The sequence below is a fragment of the Callospermophilus lateralis genome, chromosome 7 (assembly GCF_048772815.1).
Source record: "Callospermophilus lateralis isolate mCalLat2 chromosome 7, mCalLat2.hap1, whole genome shotgun sequence".
Classification (NCBI taxonomy): Eukaryota; Metazoa; Chordata; class Mammalia; order Rodentia; family Sciuridae; genus Callospermophilus; species Callospermophilus lateralis.
Window position 1 is genome coordinate 140,242,093 of NC_135311.1, and position 21,526 is coordinate 140,263,618.

The window sequence follows — 21,526 nt, forward strand, 5'->3', positions numbered from 1 at the left end:
GCTTCAGGGGCCACAGGTGTCGCTGCCTTGGCCAGGGGTTTTTCCCATGACAGAAGTCCAGTCCCAATGACGTGTCTCCCACTGGGAATGGGGCCTGCCGCCTGTAAGGAGGCCGGACCTCTGCAGCTTAGAGCACAGAGCCTGCCTCAGGTTATTGATCCTTTGTGGACACAACACCCGACAGTTTCTGTGACCTGTGACCTGAGATGAGCTGCAGCCCGAAAGCAACCCTGCTGTGCCAGCTGCGGTGGCTGGATCCGTCTCTAGAGTCTGGAGTTAGTTCTGCAGACAGCGTGCTGTCAGGAGCACCCTGAGATTTGGAGGGTGCAGGACTGCCCCCTGCCATAATCATGAGCATGGAGGACAGACGGTCTCTGGCCTAGCGCCCCTGGGTCTGGCAGATTCTCTTCAGAGCTGATAGGTATTTGCCACAAGTGTCATTTTTAGAATTGGCCCCAACAAGTGGGTCTCGTCTGCTTCAGCTTGTCCTCCGGGGCTGTGCGTGTCTCAAGCTGGCAGTGTTGTGCCCAGTGGTGGCATGAACCAAGGGAAAGCAAGAATCCCACCGCAGCGTGATGTCACGCCACACTCTTCCTAGAACTCCTGCCTGGGCGAATTGCTATGATGAGGGCCACATTGTCAAACCAGTCTCAAAATCCACAGAGGAGAATGTGCTTACATCCTTTGGGACTCGCTGTGTTCACTGGTCCACGAGTGTCTTGGAGAACCACCAGGATTCTCCCAGCCAGCAGCCTGGTGGGTTTTGTTTGGTGAGCATCTGCCCGATGGACGGGTGAGCTGTGCAGCTCCAGCCCCCGGGATGGACATTCAGCCTCTGAGGGTCGAGGGAGCCATTGGAAAGGCCCCAGGCTGCTGCTTGGCTGGACAGGAGCTGTGCAGGTTCCTGGCCAGGAGGACTTGCCCTGCAACCGGAGCAACCGTCTCGGGGTCACTTCTGGTAGGAGTCGGGCAGCCTGGACAGACTCCTTTCTAAACGTTGCCTTCAGCTGGAACCCAGAAAAGCTGCGAGGGACAAGGGGGCCGAGGTATTAGGCAATGGTGGCTGGTCTGGTTGCACTCATGAGGAGCCACGCCCACTGGCTGGCACAGCGCTTGCTCTCTGCCCAGCCTATCCTGCATGCTGCCTCAGCCTTGGACTTGGGCCATGTGGCCTCCTGGCCTGGGGACCCCTGAGAGAAACACTGGCCTCCTGGGGGTGGCAAAGTTGCTTCTTCTTGGGCGACGTCCTGTTTTGATTGTGAAGGGGTTGGGGCCAGGCTGAAACAGTGGTTATGGAGTCTGGCCTACTTCCCAGCTAGTGTCCTCAAGGCCATTAGACACTGTCACATCCAGTCTGTCGTGTTCCAGAGGAGCATGACCTGTGAGGTCGTGGGCACGCTTCCTTCTGCAAGGACCCGGGGCGTTTCTGGGGAGCCAAGGCTGCTGTCCAGGCGGCACCGAGCCTGCAGGCATATGGCATGGGGCACTGCCACTCAAGGCCAGCGTCTCCCCCCTCGTTCTGCTCCTTTGCTGGGCCATGTGGAGTGGGCCTGGTGAGTCCCTGCTGCCTCTGGGTTCCTGAGGACACAGTCACAGTGTGTCAGACACTATGGGGCGGGAGGGGTGATGTGCCATCAGTTTTTCTCTGATGTAGCTCTGTCAGGGCCACCTTAAGCCCTGGAGACTGTAGCACCTCCCAGGAGTTGCTGTCCCTGCCCAGGGCCTCCCTCTTGCCATGGCTTTGGCTCTAACATGGAGGAGGCCCCGGGGCCACCTCCCCGGCAGAGTTGACACACGTCACTGCACAGATGAGGCAGTGTCAGCAGCCACTGGTGGCTCTGGAGCCTGCCTGGGAGGTGTGCAGGGCACCTGGTGGGTTTTGTACCACAGAGTGGCTTGGTTTCTGGGTCCTTGAAACAGAATGACAAACCCAGGAGACTTCGGGCCACCTTCCCTCCAAAGGCTGTGGGGAGGGTTCCCACCTGCCGCATCAGCTCCCAGGGCTCCCAGGTGTTGCGTGGCCTGTGGCCGCATTGTCTCAACCCCTGCCTTCCCCATCACAGCTTCTCACAGGGCATGTCTCTTGTAAGGACACTCGTAGGATGTGGGACACCCCCCCCCCCGAGAAGCCAGGAGGGTCTCATTCAAGTCAGACAGTGAGACTCTGAGTCCTGGGTCCACGTGGGGCTGCCGACCCACTGCGGTGCCTCCTCTGCCAGCTCCCCTCCTCACAGACCTGGGCTCCTTCCAACTTCATGAAACCACCAGGTGGTCAGGACCTTCTGCGCCGGGCCTTCTCCCACGCTCTCTGTCCACACGGGGTGGACGACCAGCCTGGAGAAGGAGCTGCTCTGAGGGGCTCCCGTTTGAGAAGTGCCGTCATCAGCACTGTGGGGGAACCAGCCCTGGGGACTGGCCCCACGGAGGCCTCACACCTTGGGGCCTGAAGTGCGAGTAGAGGGCCAGGTCTGTCCTCTGAGTGGCAGAGAGAACTGGTCAACATCAGAGAGGAGATGGACAATGGCTGTCTCCTCCTCAAGCCCCAGGAAGCAAGGGTTTGCTGTGTCAGGACTCGATCATGTGGACAGCACATTCTTGCTGGGGCGTGGTGGGCATTCCTGAGAGTAAAGGTTAATCAGCAAAAGGGTCCTTTTTTCATAGGGAGGGGGTGGGGAACATCCAGGCAGATGGGACCTGCGGTGCCACGGGACTGTGGCTGCTGTCCACGGCCAGTGCCCGTCACAGTGGGCGATGTGCACGCCGCCTCGAATGTCCCCGGCCATATCCTACCCCTCACCCCAGCTGGGAAGGGAGCCCCCCGGAGGCTGACCTGCTGCAGGGGAGCCCGTGACTCAGGACATGTTGCGGCCACAGAGGCTGCCTGCTCGCTTCAGGAACGGGTCGTCCTCTTCCCTGTGCGAGGGTCCATGGGGCTGGTTCTCACTGAAGGCCCCTCCTTCGCCAGCCTCTGGACGTGGCCCCGGGGCCTTGGCCTATGGCTCTGTCCATTCTCCATCTTCAAAACAGCCCTTCCTCCCGCCTCTTCCCGTCATCCAGCTCCTTCTCACTCTGCCTGTCCTGTGTCCATCTTATAAGGACCCTTGGGAGGACATCATGATCCAGGGCACTCCCACCTCTAGGTCCTTCGCTCCCATCCTCAAAGTCCCTTTTGCAACATGAGGTCACACATACACAGGGCCCAGGGAATAGAGGGTGGGACACCTCCCGGGGGGTCATTATTCTGCCTTAGCAGACAGTGATGCCCGATTTGACCTTAGAAATCCATCCGTCTCACCGCATCCTCACAGCTGCCCCAGGAGGTCGGAAGTCCTGGAGTTCCAGCTGGAAGGGCCGTGTGCTGAGCAAGGGCTCGCTCACCCACGCTTACCCCACGAGCCAGGACGGCCCTTCCATGACCATGCGTCTGCTGGTCACCCTGGCACTCTCTCAGGTTAGCGCTGAGTGTCTATACCCCTCACTCTTTTTTTTTTTTTTTTTAAAGAGTGAGAGAGAGAGAGAACTTTTGAACATTTATTTTTTTTTAGTACTTGGCGGATACAACATCTTTGTTTGTACGTGGTGCTGAGGATCGAACCCGGGCCTCACGCATGCCAGGCGAGCGCGCTACCACTTGAGCCACATCCCCAGCCCCCTCACTCTTGTCTAGACCACAGAGGGCCACCCCTGTTACACCTTCGACCTGCCAGCCCACCTCAGCACTGCCACCATGGTCACTAGACGCCTGCATGGCCAGCAGTTGGGGTACCTCTCCCAAGGTTCACAGGACAGCACAGAAGGTCTGGGGAGCTGCCAGCCCAGGAACACCAAGCGCCCGAAGCCCCTGAGCTTACTCTCTCCTGGTCACTTGAGACATTGCAGTGCCCTATGACTGAAGGTAAAGGGGATAAGGGGTCACCTTGAGTGGTGGTTTGGAAACATTAGGCAGGAAAACCTCAAGCTAAAGTTTTCTGGTGGAGGAATGGTCTCCCAGACATTAGGACGGAAACAGGAGGCTGCGGGAAGAGCTCTCAGGTGCAGTATGAGAAATACTAATATTAGTTTACCGTTTCCATTGCTTTTCTTGCAAAAGCTCTTCAGGGTGCAGACACTGAGCTGCTCGTAAACTCTGAAACACTTGGCAACCTCTCGGGCTTGGTAGCAGCTCTTTTTCATTATTTTGCTTTCTTTTCCAAATCCTGGCATCTGCTGAAATCTGGCTGCTGTCATCCCGAGAGAGACACCGTCTGTGGGGGAGTCAGGCTGGGGCACCTGCCAGCCTCAGGGGCTGTGCCTCCCCAGGCGGGCTGGCAGTCATTTAAAACAGGAGCTGCATTTCACAGTTGGCCCAAGGACACACCCAGCTCTGCCCATGGTACTCGCTATCGAGCGCTGGCACCTCCTACTACCCAGCGTGCTGTTCTTCTCAAGGGGTCAAAGAAACCACCCTGGCCACAGAGCTCCCTGGTGCTTGGTGTCACCTGAGACCTGGTCACCCCCAGGCATCAGGGCTGCACAGGTGATGAGACACCCCTGTCCCCGACGCCTGTGCTACACTGTGGAGAGGCCAGGCCAGCAGCATGTGGCTTTAGTTCCAGTTACTGGGGCCCCTGAGGCAGCAGCATCAATGAGCTCTGGAGGTTGAGGCCAGCCTGGCAACCGGCAAGACCCCGTTCTCAGAACCCAGCAGCGAATGTTACTCCAGGACCTTCACGAAATTATTTCCACTTAATTAGAGTCATAATAAGTGGAAAAACAATGAACGAGATGCCCAGCTTGCCCCTTGAGCTTCCTCCCAGATGTTGTGTTTGTTCCCTGGGGCTGCTGTAACAGGTGACCAAAATCTTGGTGGCTTGAAACAACAAAAATTTACCACAGTTCTGGAGGTCGGAAGTCTAACGTAGGTCCCACGGGCTGGAGCCAGGGCAGGGCAGGGCAGGTCCCTCTGTGGGCTCCAGGGGGAGAATCTGTTCCCTTGGTGTTTCCAGTTTGGGGGGCACCAGTGTCCCTTGGCTTGTGGCCTGTCTGGCATCTCCGGTCGTCCTTCCCCTCTCCCTCACTGTGTTCTGCGTGCTCACCCTTCCGGCTAGGTCAGGCCAGCCTGGAGACGCCAGGCGCCGCTCCCATCTGGGGGCATGTTGCTTAATCAAATTCTGCCATGTAGGGCCACATTTCCCGGGATTGAGGGTTGAGGTGGGCGTCTTTGGGGGCCATTGCTGTGCTGACCAGTCTTTCCTAGCTTTCCCTCTCCAGCGAGCGTGTCCGCCGGATACTGGCAGAGAGCCCAGGAGAGAGAATGGCTCCTTAGCCCATGGTGGCTTCCCTGACTCTGTTCTAGGCCTCTTCAGCTGTGGATTTAGGTTTCGTGAGGTCTGGGATTAGCAACACTGGAGTAGAGGCCACAGACTTTCCTGGTTTATCCCAGCCTCCCCCTAGTGCTCGCTGGAACTTGGGCCTGGAGAGTGCTCTAGGGATTGGGGTCCCTGTGAGCATAGCCAAACTCCCCCTGTTGGTCCAGGCTCATGTGCCCTGCATGCTGAGCTGTGGCCCAGCTTGAGACTTCCCCTGGAGGCCCCCACAGATGCAGCCAGGCCCCAGTGTCCATCTGGTGTGGCTGCTGATCTCCTGGGGCCCAGGGAGAAAGACCGGGTCTTTGTTATCGCACTCCCCTGCAGATGCGACAGTCCTTGTATTCATTTGGAGGGTGCTGGGAGCCTCCTCCTGCCAGTGTGTGTCTACCACAGAAAGAACTCAGGGAGGGAGTGTTGAATGTCACTTGGTACCCTTGCTTCTGGCTTTGCACCTGCAGGCCTGGCGCAGGGCTCTGGGGCACAGTCTCACCACAGGGCCTGCTTTGCAGAGGGGCTCTTGGGCCCCACCCAAAAGTCACTCTTTGGGACCTGTGTGGCATGAGGGTGGCCTCAGAGCAAGGATAGAACCACATGGGGTGACAGTGTCTCCTTTAAAACTGTGGAGGAAGTCAGCCCCACCATGCTAGGGACAACTGAGGAGCCCTTGATAAAGATTGTGGTCATTCATGTCCCTTGCACATGAGAGGCGGATGTGACCTCCCCTCCAAGGATGCCATCCGTATGCCCATTTGCACACAGGAAGCATAGGCACAGTCCCTGGCAGTGGACAGGCTTGGATGGGAACTAAGGGCTCTCTGCAGCGGTGCCCAGGAGCCTGCCTGCTGGCCTCTTGTGGCAGTTTCTTTGTTCTGGGTTTCACTTTAGAGGCTCAGAGGACACCGGGCACCCTTCTCCAGCCCCCCTTCCCTGGGAAATGCTGCAATGCCAGCTTCAAAGAGTGCACCCCAATTCATGTGTCCATCTCTAGTGGGCCCCATGCCCAGTGCAGTGGGAATGATGTTCTCTGTGGAGCTGTCTCCCCACTACCCTTCTGCCTGCTCTTCTAAATAAACGGGTGCTCGTCTTTGGATGTATTGGATGGTGGCCTGGTGGGAACGTCCTGGCAGTGCCTCTGCTCGGAACGTGAGGACCCGGTGCCCACCTGCTATCCCTGGGGCCTAGAACGCTTTTGGCTGTCTCGTCCCGGCAGGGCCTGGCTTCGTCTGGGGTTTTGCTTTATGATTCTGAGACAGGCACATTGAAATGGACTCAGGTTCTTGCTTTCTCAGAGGGACCTCCTGACACCAAGGTCACAGCAAGATGTAGACACCACTGGGGCTGAAAGTGGCATACGAACTACCCTTGCTCCTGCCTGGGCCTTGAGGGAGGAAGCTGACCCGTTTGGGAGAGCCTTGCACATCCTGGCCTTCTTGCAGGGTGACCAGGTCTGCAGGCTGTGCTTACTGGATTGTGTCCTGGCCCTCTTAGTAGGCCAGCGTGCAAGCCATATGGACATGGTAGCCTTCAGCTTGCGATGACTCCTAGCTGGTCTCCCTGGCCTCCATACATAGTGATGGGGTCTGTGGACACCTGGGTCATGATACAGCTGGCAGGCTGGACAGTCAAGGCTCTGACCCCCAAGAGGCATGATGACTTGTGGTAGAGCAGGGGGTGGAGCCACCTGGGCTGCCCTGTGGCAGATGCTCACCACCGTCCAGACCCCCTTCAGGTGGTGGCCACCAGAGCTCGGTGGCCCCTCAGGCAGACCAGAGAGCCTGGAGCACTTCTCCTTGGGTAGGTGGGCATGGAGGTTGGCCTTTGACCCTATGGCCCTCCTGCTGTGCCTGCAGTCCCCAGCCCAGGCCCAGGGTGCACCCCTGACCCTGAGCTGACCTCTTCCTTTTCCTCCCTGGCTTGCCATGGTACTGCAGGACTTCAGGTTCCTCCGTATGGAGCAGCTGGCCTGAGGCCCTGGGAGGATGTAGGGTAGCCAGGCAGTCACGGTGGGGCCTGCACAGGCCACACTGCTTACACCACTATCAACACTGGGGTCGGCCTGGCTCCCCTCTTCAGGATGTCTTCATGGTGTTGCCAGAAACTCTTTCCTTGAACGCCAGCTTCCCACAACAATGTGGGCCACTCTGAACCCAGACTCACCCACTCCTGTTCACCCATTCTGGGCACTTGGGCATGGTGTGGGGCAAAGGGAGGCCCGGTTCTGATGCCCTTTTCTCCTCCTGGGAGAGGCTGTTGGGTAGACAGGTGAGGGGTGGCAGGGCTCCAGGCTGTTGCTCTGAGCACAGCATTTAGGTTGAGCCTGTAAGGAAGTGACGGCTAGTGAGGCTTTGTGCTCCTCAGTGTGCCCAGGCTGGGGACTTGGAAGGCCCAGGAGAGCCAGCAGGGTGCTAGGTCCTGTGGACTGGTCATGTCCACACGTGAGGTGCCTTCTTTCCCAAGCCCTTGTGAGTCATATATTGGTTCAGCACACCTCTGGGACACCTACACTGCCTCATGGGGCTTCCAGGCTGGGAGGGACATGGACATCAGTCAAATGGACAAGCCAGCCAACATATGGGTACAGATAGAACAGAAAGACTGTTCTTAAAAGTCTTAGAGAAGGGGTGCTTGTGCTGAGGCACAAAGGGTGAGCCAGGCTAGGGTTGGGTGGGGAGGGCATGTCCAGGGCCACAGGGAGGCCCTAGTGGCCAGAGTGTAGGAAGCGGGGATCAGGGTGGGGTATCTGGAGTTGAGCCCCATCCTGGGTGACCCCACCCACTGCAATGCACCTGGGTCTCTAGGGAGGTCTTGACCCTGCAGGGCCCAGAAGCACTGCGTCCTCTACTGGCAGCTGGGACTCAGGTTCATCTGTCAACCTGAGTTTCAAATGCTCTCAGCCTGTTGGTGACCAGATCAGGTCTAGCTCCAAGTCCTGCCAGGTCCAGCCTTCCAGAGTCAAGCCTCAGGCCTGTGCAGCGTGGTGACGTTGCTCTCCAGGTGGGGCCATGGGGCGCCATGGGTCCTCTCTCTGGACGCTGCTGTCTGCCTTTCCTGGTCTGGCCCAGTGTGCATAGACAAGCCCGCTGCGCGTTTTTCGACATGGACTGACGTTATAAGTCTCTTCAGACTGAAATGAACCGGGCAGCGGGACTGTGCTGGGCCAGGAGCTGGTGGGAGGGGCTTTCATGGGCAGAGTCCACGACCGGCGCTGAGGCCCTGGGGAGTGGCCCCTGCCACAGCGGTCTGTGTGGGATCCTGGGCCTTCGGTGGAGTCCTGTTGCTTCATCTCCTGGAGGGTGTCCCTGCATTTTGGCCCCACCCTCTCATCTTACCTGTGGTCGCTGGTGTGACGGACGTTGGCTGGCACCTGGGGAGGTGGCAGAGAGGCCATTTGGACTCCGGGATGACCCATTTAACTTTCCAGCCCCTTCTCTGAGAAACAGACAGGGCCATCCCCCGGGATGTGTGTTGGGTGACCGCTGTAGGGTGCTGGCATGGGACTGTATACTTTACAGCCACATCCGGCCCCTGTTGCTGACCTTGTGGCTCCTTCCCTCTCTCCCAGAATTGGCCACATCCAGCATGGAGCACCCCCTGTAAGTATGGAGTTGAACGTGGCATGAAGTAGCCTGGGACTTTAACATAGAGTAGCCCATGCTGCCCCACTGTCTCTCTCTTGGTCTCTGAACACTTCTTGTGGGCCTGTCTCAAAGAAGCCAAAACACTGGGCTCCATGGCCAGAACTGGTTCCTGAGGAGCAGGGCCCAGGAGTCCACGTGGTCAGGGACTTCCTGGAGCTGGCCCAGAAGGAGGCCATGCTGGGGTGTGCAGCGTGGCCACATTGGAGAAGCAGCAGCAGCCAGATGTAGCCCCTCCCCTTGAAGGCCCCACAGGTCAGTGCATCCTGTGGCCAGGCCCCAGGCCCAGTACAGGGCTTCTTTCTTTTCCTGCCATAGGTACCCTGACAGACAGGTTCTCTTGTACCCGTCAGTAACTGGAAAGCTGGGCTCTGAGACTAAGGGTCAGGTGGAAGGGCTGCGCCCAGGAGGGCAGGGGACACAAGAGAAGATCCCAGTCCCATGAGCCCAAGGGAATGGGAAGTCCAGAGAGGTTGGCCTAGGGTTAGCCAGGTGAGGGGACCCCAGGGATAATGTTACAGGAATGGTGACTCTGGACTTGGTCCTGTCACAGACACTGCTGGTGTGGGGAAGCCATGAGCCTAGGGAGGGGCCTGGCAGGCAGCTCAGACCAGCAGCTCAGGGTTACAGAGGAAGCTGCCTGCCGTCTTGGGGGCACTGGCCTGGGGGGCCGAGCTGGAGCACAGAGGTGGCTCAAGAGGGGCCTACCTAGGACCACAGTGGCCTGAGGCAGTCCAGAACAAAGAAACAAGGCTCTGGAAGGTCCTCCTGGTGCTCAGAGCCAGATGGTAGGGCAACAGTGTGGCCATGGGCACTAATAAGACCTCAGCATAGACGGGGCACGCGCAGGCTGGCTTGATCTCACCCAGAATGGAGCCGGCCACACCAGGAGCCCGGGGCAGCGTGGCCGAGGAGCGTGCAGGCAGCTCCAACTCTTCCCCTCCGGCTGGGGGCCAATTGGGCGGCCACCAAGACCCCCAAGCACAGCAGTGAAGCCTGCTCCAGAGACAGATGACAAACGTGGGCTACTAATGGCGCGTCCTAATAGTTGTCACTTCCCTCTTTCTCGTAGTTGTTGCCACCCCTGTCGCCTAACCCTGTCTTTTAACTGTTTCAGTAACATGGTTTCTCCTGACCCTGCCCTGCCCGCCCCTGCCACCTCCCCCAGAGGAGGCCACGCTGTCCGCTCCCCTGACTCTGTCCGCGCTCCACAGGCTGCGTCATCACTATCTCCGGGCGCATGACCTTTACGAGCAATAAGTCCATGGAAATTGAGGTGCTGGTGGACGCCGACCCCGTGGTGGACAACTCCCAGAAACGCTACCGGGCAGCCAGTGCCTTCTTCACCTACGTGTCCCTGAGCCAGGAGGGCAAGTCGCTGCCTGTACCGCAGCTCGTGGTGAGTGTGTGTCCCTGGGGGCTGCCACGTCACACATCAGGTTGTGGGAAGGAAGGCCTTATAAGCTGCAGGAAGTCCTTCGGGCTCTGCCCCGCAGGCTGTGGGGATGGGCCTGGGCAGACACAACAGACCCCTTGAGCAAGCTGGCAGTTTGGGGATGCAGGTCACCTGGGAGCACAGAGCCCAAGGGTCCCTGGCGTTGTGTTACCTGTGCTGGAGTGAGGATGAGGGCTCTCCCAGGATGGTTCTGCCTGCATGTCCTGCCTGATACAGATCAAACCAGACCCCTGGCCGGCAGAGTGTGAGTCTAGACACCCAGGCCTTCCCCTGCCTCTGGCCCTCAGACTTGGTTCTGCCTTGGCGTGCAGAGGTGGGTGCAAGGCCAGCAGGATTGTGTGCACCTGTGCACATCCCCCAGCCTCACCTACAGCTCAGCCCCAGACACGTCCAGCGGTCACAGGCACAGCAGGTTTAGTGTGGCCCAGAGGCAGCTTCTGCTGTGGGAGTGGAGATGCCCTGCCCACACCCAGGGCAGCCTTCAGGCCAGTCCTGACTCCTGTGAATTAGGTCTCAGGCCTGTCACTAAGTGGACTGATCTGCAACCAAGAGGAAACCAGTTGGTGTTTCCTGCCCCCCACAGGGCAGGGCCTTGGGAAGACCAGGGCAGGCCTCCAAGCAACATGGCCCTGCCAGTCTGAGCCCTGCTTCCCCTGCACCCCCCTCTGCTCCCAGTGTCCTGCAGGTGCTTGATGCTCCCCTGGGAGGAGAGTGTGGGCTGGGTAGACATGGGGCACTTGGGGTCCTGTTCTCTCCCAGGGGCCATGAGGGTGTACATGCCTGAACGTGGCTGTGAACTTGTGATCCTCCTGCCTCAGCTTCCCATGTTGGGGCTTGTGTGGGTGGGGAGCAGTGCCTGCTACGTAGAGCCTAGTCAGGGCCTCAAGAATGACCAAGTGCGCAGCCTCAAGCATGTGCTTCCTGTGCGCCTCAGTTTCACCATTGTATAGGCCAAGAAAGGTGGGTGAGGACCCCACCGACCCTGGTTGCCTGCTGCTGCTCACCTGCTCCTCCAGGGAGCCCTCCTCACCAGCGCTCACCCACTTGAAGGGGTCTAGCCTTGGAATATCTGGGCCTGATGGTGGTGGGGTTCTGCAGAACTTACCCAAATGGGCATGTGCCCTGGGGGCACCAATGAGGCATGACAGTTTGCACCTTGAAAAGGCTTTGGTGCAAGTTGGCAGTGTGCTCCGGCCAGGCCTGCTGTGCCAGTCATCTGCAGGTGGTAAGGGACCCCTACCTGGGGGCCAGTACCTGCCCCTTGAGGCATGCATTCGCCTTCCCAGCCACCAGTCGAGTGCCCCCCGTGGCCCCTCTTCTCTGGTTCTTGTGGAGACCAGCACTGTAGCCAGGAGGGGCTCTGGGAGAAGGACCTTGGTGCCCCGGGTTCCCCACCTGCTGTGGAGTCCATCCCTGAATGGGGTCTCACATGGAGCCAGGTCTGTAGTCGAGGAGGCCTTTGGGGCTGAACCTGTGACCTTCAAAAGCAGACCTGGGTGTCCTTTTCCAGAAACCTGTATGCGGGTCATGGTGTAGGAGGCGGCGGATCCCAGAGAGGAGGCGCTGGGCTGGCAAGGGCTGCAGAGGGGTGAGGAGGACCCCTGCATGAGTGGAGGGCATGGTGGCATTGTCCCTAACTTTGGGGGCTGCACATGGCTGATGTCCTGCTCAGTACAGGTGGCTTCAACAGTGCTGATAAAGACAGTCTGGAGGGGACAGCAGGGCAGACCCCCTGGAGGGGGACTTGGCACTTCTGCCAGGCCTCTGTGATGCTCACTTGGGGACCTCAGGACCTCGGGGGACACCCAGGACCTCGGCTCTCATGTGTGCTGCCCAGGGTTCCAGGCGTGTGCGAGCTGGGCCCCTCCCCTCCCGGCGCCTCCCCGCCCCCACGCTGCTCCTTCAGCCGCCTGTCTATTTTTAGCTCCCTTCCCCAGGGCCCTGCTGACACAGGCTCAGCCTCTGTGCGCAGTTGTTTCTGGATGGATGTTTGTTGGGGGCCTGGTGCTGCGCCTCAGCAGCTGTCAACTCGTGCTGGGGATCGGGCTGCTGGTCTGGATGCCAGTGCCCTCTGACCTTGGAGCAACGACTGACGCAGTGGCTCAAGCCAGGAAGCAGGGCTCCATGGAGGGGCAGCTACAGCTGTGACCACCCAGACCCATGGACCAGAAGTGGGAAAATGGCCTGTGGAAGGGACAGCAGGGAAACCACCTCCTGCACCCAGCCCTGGCTTCCGGGCGCCCAGCACTAAGGTGGCCTGGTGCCTCCAATGGGTGGGGTTTTTCTATGCAGGGTGTAAGAAGCATATTAAGTCTTCAGGGGAGAGGACCAAATTCTGGGTTGGGGCCAGAGGAGGCTCCTGATTCCTTGTGTGGGGGCAGCACTTGCCACCAGTTCTTTGTTCCCGTGTACCCGTGTCTGCCAGAGAACTTGAGCATCCCAACCTCAGGAGGCAGAGTCCTTGCAAAGCAGATCTGGTGAGCTTGTTCCAGAAAGCCCAAAGCTGAAGGCTGTCAGCCAGCGCTGGTGGATACTCACCTCCAGCCTCACACACCTGTGAGCTGGGGGCAGAGGCAGGCAGGACCCAGACTTGGCTCAGTGGTCAACCTTGAGTTGACAGGAAGGTGTCTGGAGGTTAAGATGGGGTTAAGAGGCCTGGGATGCGGCTGTCCTCCCTGGAGCAGGGCTCTGGGCCAGCCCCGCCACACTTGCAGCCTGCTGCACCTGCACATCCTCTCCACTGTCTCGCGCCCCACCCAGCAGCACCTCAGTTTCCTGGGGCAGCACTGAGGGCAGCGATGGATTTATGGAGCATCCACCATGAGGGCTGGGGAGACTGTTCTTAATGTGGCAGCTGTCTGCTTATCAAGTTGGTACCCACTCGGCCAGCATGATGCTGTGGCCATTCCCTGCCTCTGGGGAAGGTGGGAATGGAGGAGGCGGGGGGCTGGGGTCCTCCTTGGGGTTGGTCATGGAGAGCTGGGGCCTACACCGAGGGCCAGCTGCTGCACATGTTGCCGATTGCATCCTATCCATGCGGCACATCTGGAGTTAGGGCAGGTCTTCCTCTCGTGACAGGAGGACCATGAGGAACATGGGGGTGACTGCCCTGGGACTGGCCGGACCCTTGCTGACGTGGCTCTGGGAGTGGCCCTTCTCAGCCTGGGCCTGTGAGGAGGGTCTGAGATGTGACCTTACTCTGCGCCACACCTACTCAGTGCAGGGCCCTGCGTCATCCTGAGGAGATCTCAGGAAACCGCCTCAGTGTTCAGGAAACGTGGCTGTTTTGAGGCAGCTGCTGGGCCTGGCCAGGGTGCTTGCTGGGCAGGTGTTTGCCCATGGGCCTCCGCGACTCTCCAGAGATCAGGTGCTTTTCTGCCCTGTAGTTGAGACTTGTTGGGGCCTCAGCACAGATGGGGCTTCTGCTGGCCTGACCTCTGTCACTGCCCCATGACTCAACCTGCCCCTTCACTTCCCACCTAGTGGACTCACCTGTACAGCCAGTGCAGAGCCCCGCGGCCACTCGGTCGACCACAGCTGATCAGGAAATGGCACAGTGGGTGCAGGAGCACCTGGCCCTGGGCACCATCTGACCTGCTGCCCCAGCATGAGCGCAGGATGCCTGCCTGAGGTCGGCCAGGGAGGCCCTTGGTGGTCCTGGCTATGGCTACCCCTCCTTGGAGGCTTGCTTCCTGGCTGAGCCGTCACAGGCCAGCCGTTGCTCCGTGAGGTCTTCCTGGAAGGCCCTTGTGTCTTTGCACTGAGGAGGCGGCACAGGTGGGACTTTCTGTGCTCCCATGGCCCTTCCCCTGAGGATACGGCAGCAGCACAGGAGGCCGTCACCTTTCTGGCTAGGATGAACAGGGAAACTGCTCTCTGTGGCCTGGCGTGGCAGGAGGGAGGCCCAGACTACAGGACTGCAGGGGCCCGGGGGCTGCAGTTTGTTGAGATACTTTGGTGTCATGGAGACCACTGGGCCCCAAGCTCCCGCATGCTGAGGCTCCGTAACCACTTTTAGGGAATTTCACAACCAGAAGAGCCTCCAGCCCTCTGGCCATCTTCCCTTTGATCCTGCCGGGGACAAGATGTTTTCCCACTGGTCACTGGCTGTCCCAGCCTCTTCCGTCGTCCTTGCCTGCTGAGCGGCGTAAGCTCGGGTGCCTTTAGTTGTTGGCTAGGCGGGGGTGTAGCAGGTGGTGTCGTCTCAGCAAGAGCAGGCGCAGTTTGCCTCTGAGGGATCCTGTCCCCAGCCGGCTGCCAGCCCACAGGTGCGAGTCACAGACGGACCCACAGAGTCCTCGGAGCCGTGGCGTGCTCGCCAACTTCCTGTCAGGTGTCAGGGAAGTGTCGGGTCATGAAGCCACCCCAGTGCCTGACTGGCCAGTGCTCAGGCACTTGGAGTAGCTGGGAGCCTCTCCCAGAACCAGCATTGGGGCCACACACATGGTCAGCAGGGGAGAGGAGGGCGCATGTCCCCAGCCCCACCTCGAGCCTGGCTCTTTCCCACCACCTTGGGTTCTGCACTCTGCCAGTCCGTCCATGCCCACGTGTCCCGGCATGGACGTGTGTTCCTGCCTCTTTGCCAGCAGCACTGGCCACAGGTCTGCGGGACACACAGCAGAGTGGGGGTGTCTGCCTGCCTGCTCCACTCACAGTCCACAAGAGGCACTGGCCACCAATATTGGGGCACAAGGAGGCCATGCTGTGATGGGGTGTGGGCTGGGAGGGCACAGGGGATGGCCAGTCTGTCCCAGACTCCACTAAGGCTGCTGTGGAGGGCAGGAGAGGTCACTGGGCTCAGATGAGACCAGGCCACCAGCAGGGAGGTTTCCTAGCAGTCTCACTTCTGGTGTGGCGGGGGTGGGAAGGGACCACCCACCCCAAGTGTGGAGAGCCATGCCATTTCTTGACAGCCTGCTGCTCTGTCCTCAAGGGGCACGGAGGGCCCTGGCACCCCTCTGTGGAGAATAGGACTCAGAAGGCCCCCACCCGTGTGTGCACGTGCAGACCCGTATGTTCCCAGGCACACATGGCGTCAGTGAAGCTCCCCCTGCTGCAGGCAGAGTTGGCGCTGGAGGGCAGGTAGGGAAGCCTAAGTCATTGCACAGGCCTGCCAGTTACGCCTCTGTGTCCACTGCCAGCCCTGCTGAGCCCTCAGTCCTGAGCCTTCTGGTGGTGGTTGGAGTGGACGGCGCAGTGTTTGTTGAGTGAAACCACCAGTTTTGAATCTTTGGCGTGTAGAGTTAAGACTTCCTTGTTTGGATCATTTGGTCATTCGTTCAACAGAGGAGCCCCTCTGTGTCCCCAGACCCTGTGCTACAGCGCGTGCTGGGTGCAGCAGGGCAGGGCTGCAGGGATGACACAGCCTGGTGGGGCCTCACAGGTGACCAGCGCTTGGCAGATGACAGCTGCAGTCTGTTGCTGTTGGTGAGGACAGTGGTGTCACAAGCCCAGCTGCAGGGCTGCCGAGCCTCCACCATGGGCACAAGCAGACTCCTCTTCACCCTTCGTCACCCCACCTCTGCTTGTGACCTCCCATTAGCCTCTGTGTGGGGGTGTCTCAGGCACACACAGGAGCATTATTTTGGAGTTTGTGTCTGTGCTGCCAGGTGACTCTCCCTAGTGGTCTCATTATTGTCTGCTGCTACAGGCCACCATCCAGAGACCCCAGCTAGGTGCAGCGGCAGAGGAGTCAGCCCAGGTGTGCAGGGGCAGTGGGTGTGTCCTGCGCCTGTGCCTGGCTCTGCCCTGCCCAGGTGGGATCCTCCCATGGAGCTGCATCCTGGGAGCCGGGGCTTGGGAGGACCGAGGGTGCTGAGCTTGCCCTTTCCTGGCCCAACAGTGGCCCTCAGCAGGCTCTCCTGAGTGTCCCGTGTCCCCTATAGTCAGAAGATGTTTTAATTGCTTTTGTAAGTGTCCCAAGATCCTTCTTGTCTCCATTAGATCATGGGAGAGGGCATGCCTTGTGGCTGCCTAATTGAGGAGGTCTGTGTCCCCCAGGCTGGCAGGAAACCGTTCTGTCGCCACTGGAGCCCTCATTGCACCAGACTCTCACTAATTACAGAAAGGACGAGCTATTGATTGTACTGAGGGTGGGACTTAGTCACTCGACCTCTGTGCCACGTTCCAAATGTGTGTTCTTGAAGCACAGAAAATGCAAAGTGGAAAGCATTTGGTTTGCAGTGCTGGGCTGAAAAGCCACAGGCTTCCCCTGCAGTGGAAAGGAGCCCAGAAGGTGGCACTTGGCAGGAGACACTGAGGAGAGGGAAGAGATGCAGACCTCGACCCCAGGTCATCGGGAAGGCACAGCTGGGGCCTGGCACCAGTGTTGGGCAGAGCCCTGGGCATGGAGGAGGCAGTGTGCCTTTGACCTGCTGCAGAGGGACCTTCCCTCAGACCCCGTTCCCATGGGTGGGCACGGTGCCCTCAAGGCCTTGCTGCTGTGAGTTGTCCCCCGGGCCATCTGACTGTCCTCCCAGGTCAGTGTCTTGAGTGAGCAGATGTACATTAGCAGGGCATGTCCTCGGAGCTGGTGCCAACCTCCTTACAAAATGGTCTCCAAGGTCCTGTGCCTGGCACCCAGAAAGCATGTCTCCATGTCACCTCCTTGAGTGCTCCCTACTCCACAGGTGAGGAGACCTGGCCCTAGGGAGTGCACAGTGCCTCTGACGCCTCCAGCCAGGTCCACGTGACCCAGAGTCATGCTCTCTGTCCCTTGCACCACCAAGGAGGACCCCGTGAGTTAAGTGTCCAGAGCCTTAGATGCATGCCCTCGGTTCACAGGGTCACTGGGTCCCAAGTTGCCTGCTGTCCCCTCTGCTCCCACCTTTTCTCTGTGGCATGTACACAGAGGCCTGGAAGGAGGTTGTAGGTAGGTGCTGTAGCCCGAGGTCACCAGCCCCTGTCCCTGCCACCGTGGAGACGTTTGATTTCCCTGTGAAGCAGCTTTCCTCCCCCTCCCTTCCAGGGACAGCAAGGCTCTGTGTTTATTTGCTTTGTTTGTGGAAAGGACCCACTGTGAGGAGGTGGGGGCTGTGCGCCGGGAGCCATCTGTCTCTGTGCCAGCTCCACACCTAGCGGGGACATGGCGGCCCCTTAGTCACTTGTGTGGGAGAGCTGTTGATGAGGCTCATGGCTGGGAGGCTGAATGCCTGTCAGCTGGGGCCAGGAACCCTGCTCCCACATGGAGCAGACGCTGGGTGGGTGCCTGGGACCTCACTGCCTTCGACTAGATCTCTGCCCTGTCAGAACACCCCTCCAGGGACCTAGGTTGTCAGTGTGACAGTGCTTACGGGTGACTGCTCGGTGCAGAGAGGTTGAGGCTAACGAAGCAGAGTTCGGCTCCTAGGCCTGTCCCTGGACTGTTGCAGAACTGGGAATATTCAGCACTTGCCACTGTCCCTAGAGCGCTGAGGCCGTCCCCTGGACTCTTCCTCCCAGGCTCTCGTGAAGGCTTGGCCACGTTCCCTGGCAGCCTCCTGCACGTCCATCATCAGATAGCGTCAGTTCTGACCGAGAGCAGGTCCTGTGATGAGTTCACTGTGAGAATTAAACATGGAAGAGACCTTGGAGTAGCCTCGAGGCTTCACCTTGCACCCTGGTTGGCTGCTAGAATTCCTGCCCTCAGCCTGTGCCCTCTCAGCACCCACACTGGAGGACCCCGTGAGTTAAGTGTCCAGAGCCTTAGATGCATGCCTTCTGGAACACCTAATGAGCTGATGGTTGCCAAGATCATAAGCGTCTGCCACCGTTTGGAGTAATATGGTGGAAGGTGTCCGTAGGTCTGGCGGGGGACAAGCTTGGGAAAACTCCACCAGGCTGCAATGTCACAGCTGCACATGAGGCGGGGAGGGACAAGGGAAGGTGAGCAAGGCCTATTCGCATGTACAGGACCCTAGTGTGTCCCCTTAGGGTGTGCATCAGGACACCGCACTCACCTCCCCGTCTGTCCTGATAAGGACCCCACCTGGTGCTGCCGCATGCTGGTTCCAGGTGCACGCGGTGCTCCCCTACGAACGCTCCTCCTGAACCCCAGACCAAGCACCAAGACCCGGGTCATCCGGGTGACCCCTCTGGCAGGCCCTGCGCTCGCCTGTGCCTCACATCTGAACCAGTGTGGGGGAGGAGGAGCTTGCCTGAGGTCCCCCAACTTGCTTTGGCTGACCCAGCCGCTCTCTGTTGCCTGGTGCCCTGTAGTCCGCTGGGATGACCATCCCAGTGTCAATGCCTGTCTCTGCCACTTGGTGGGTCTGCCCAGGTGGTGGTGAGTGGCAACTATGGGCAGATGGTCTGGGTGCCTTGTGGGTTGGGAGGGTCCACATCAGGCCTCCTTCCACCACAGCTGGCCTCCCTGAATCCCCTGCCCCTGCTTAGTGCCATTAGCTGCTCTCTTGTCCCTGTGAGGCCTGCTTATCAGTCCCTGAGGATGGGGTCCCCCAGCTCCCGGCACAGAACAGCACTTGTGGGGACTGAATGAATGCAGACTTCGTCGCTGGTGCAGAGGAGGTGTTTAGTTTGAACTTGGCAAGTGTTTCTTCCACCCGCTGTCCCTCATGTGCCAGGATTTGGTGGGGGTGCCTGCCACACTGACCTGTGACCCCTGTGCTGGCCTGGGGTGTAAGGGTTTCGCTGAGGCATAACCACACGCAGCACAGCCGGCTCACGCGCAGGTGGCCCCAGGTTTCCACGCACCCAGCTCGCACATCCTCACCATTGTCCACTTTGGGACACCCCCAGCCCCTCTGTGTCTCAGTCCCGGGCAGCCACTAACCTTTGTCTCTGTATTTGCTCACTGTGAGTGTTTCATGCAAATGGTCTCAGTTGGTAATGGCCCTCGTGACGGGCCCCTCCGTGTTGGTTTTGCATGGTGGAGTCAAACATGGACTGGGAGGGCCCTGAGCTTGGCCCACATCATGGTAGAGCAGGTAGGGAGGGCCTCGGGCTAGTGAGCGCTGAGGCTGGAATTGGAGCAGGCCAGCCGCTCTCCCTGGTCTGCAGGGGAGGTGATACTGGGTCCTGGGCGGAATGAGAGGCCTCCCAGAAAGGGCGTGCAGCAAGGTGGGGCCCTGAGGTGGCAGGCCTGTGTCCTCACGGGGAGCACTTGGACTCCAGGCTGTCGAGGCCAGCTTTGAGGGTACGTGGGCCAAGCAGCTACCACTAGGCCACACCCAGGTTGCTGGTGATCCTTGGCAGGCGGCCTGGCCAAACGAGCTGGGAAAAACAAGATGATTTTTTTTTTTTTTTTTTTAGTTGTAGATGTTCACAACACCTTTATTTTATTTAGTTTTATGTGGTGCTGAGGATTGAACCCAGTGCCTCACATGTGCCAGGCAAGCACCCTACCACTGAGCTACAGTCCCAGCCCAACAAACTGATCTTACATTGCGATTTCAGACCCTTGGTGCCAGTGTGCATTGTTCCTCGTGAGCAGCCACCTAGTGTGCGGGCTCCTAGATCCATTTGGCCCCAGACCAAATAGAGCAGGAACGGGCATCATCAAGGAGAGGAGCAGGGTGCATAGCCTAGAGGATTCCACAGACGGGCATCTCCTGGGCCCAGCAGCCTCCCTTAGCCCTACCACAGGTCCTGGCCTTGGGTGGGCCCTTCCTGGTGGCCTTCAAGGGTACCCGTGGTGGCTCCTGAGCTCATGTTCTCCTTCTGCAGAGCCGTTTGCTCCTTCTTGGCTCCCTTGAGCTCTGAGAGCACTTGGCTGGTGACCGTTAGGGACCACTTGGGGACCAGGCACCTGGCCAGTATCCCATACTACATGTGCCCAGGAGTGCCAGGGAAGAAGCAGGAAGTCTCTTCCCACATCAGGAAGGCCAAGTCTCGGCAGAGGGCCCAGGTAAACGTCCCCTCGGTCCAGCTGCCTTTCACAGGCCCAGCATACATTCTTTGGAGTTTCCTCGTGTCCAAGCCTCTTGCCTCCTTTCCTCTCTCTGGGGGACAAGTGTTCCCCCAGGTAGAGGGAGGGCCACCAGCAAAGAGCTGGGCTTTCACTCTAGAAGGAGCTTGTGGTCCAGTGCACCTTGACCCTCTAGCTGTCCTCCCAGTGCCCAGCCCACAAGGCCCCAGCTCCAAAACACCCACAAGCTCTGTAGTGCTTGCTCTGCCCAGGTGAGGTCCCCTGAGAGGTAGGCAGGAAGCAGGCCTCAGCCACACCAAGAGACTCCATGAGGGAGAGAAAGACCCCCACGACTCTAGCCTGGTGACTTTGACCTTGCATTCTTGGCCACTTCACATTGTCTCCCACTTGGCAGGACTGGATGAAGACGGACCACACCAGTGAGGTCCATGCCCAGCAGCATCACGTCACTGAGTCTCAGCCCAGGCCCACTGGATCAGACCCTGCATGCATGAGAAGCCCTGCCCTAGCACATCTGCCCAACTGTGCACGGGAGCCCTCTGCTGGGCCCCCATTCTGGGCCTCAAGCCCACCAGCCCCCAGAAAGCTCAGGAGTCTTGCCCTCTTAGAACTTATGCTAATGCAGAGAAAGAACCTTTTCTCTCCCTGGGCTGTTTCAAGTCAACAGCCTGGAGTTTTACTCTCTTAAGTCAGCCAGAGGTCAGACCAGAGCAGCAGGAGGGATTCCTTCCATAAAGTGTCTTAGAACAGGACTCACAGCCCCTGTGGGGGCCTAGCCCTGGGTCTTTCAATACCCTTGTGTCTGACTGACACCAAGCTGGCAAAAGCCTGGACAGTGTACACCTGGTGACATTTAGGGAGCAATTCTGGAGAAGGCTGAGGGGAGGAGGTATTAGTGTGACTTGATGTTACATCCTCTGCCTGCCGTTCTCTCTTGTGCCAATTCACCATTTGTCTGTAGAACACGTAGGCCTAAAAATAGCTGCTGGGGCTTGGAGTCATAGTGGATGAAGGGCAGCGGCCCCGTTTCTTTGGCTTACAGACACCCTCAAAACGTCGAAGTGAAATGGCATCCCAGGGGAATTAGTACAGCTCATTAAACCTGAATCCTGGCCAGGGCGATTCGAGGCAGAACTTGGTAGTGGCACAGATGGGGCCTCAGAAGTGACCACCTAATGCTCCTGCTTTGGCATCTGCCCAGGATTCATGGCAGGCTCCTCCT

The 21,526-nt window shown here is 59.0% G+C and overlaps 1 protein-coding gene across 5 annotated transcripts in view; it reads left to right on the top strand.

The window, feature by feature from the left end:
• The window catches only part of Acot7 (acyl-CoA thioesterase 7), a 79,985-nt gene that overhangs the window by 57,299 nt on the left and 1,160 nt on the right, over window positions 1-21,526 (top strand). For 4 of the 5 annotated variants that reach the window (XM_076861422.2, XM_076861423.2, XM_076861424.2 and 1 more), the window contains exon 8: window positions 10,198-10,382. In XM_076861422.2, coding sequence (XP_076717537.1) covers window positions 10,198-10,382 — 185 coding nt within the window. Of the gene's footprint in view, window positions 1-8,910; window positions 8,942-10,197; window positions 10,383-21,526 lie in introns of those variants that run through there. The other variant, XM_076861426.2, reaches the window with a different exon arrangement.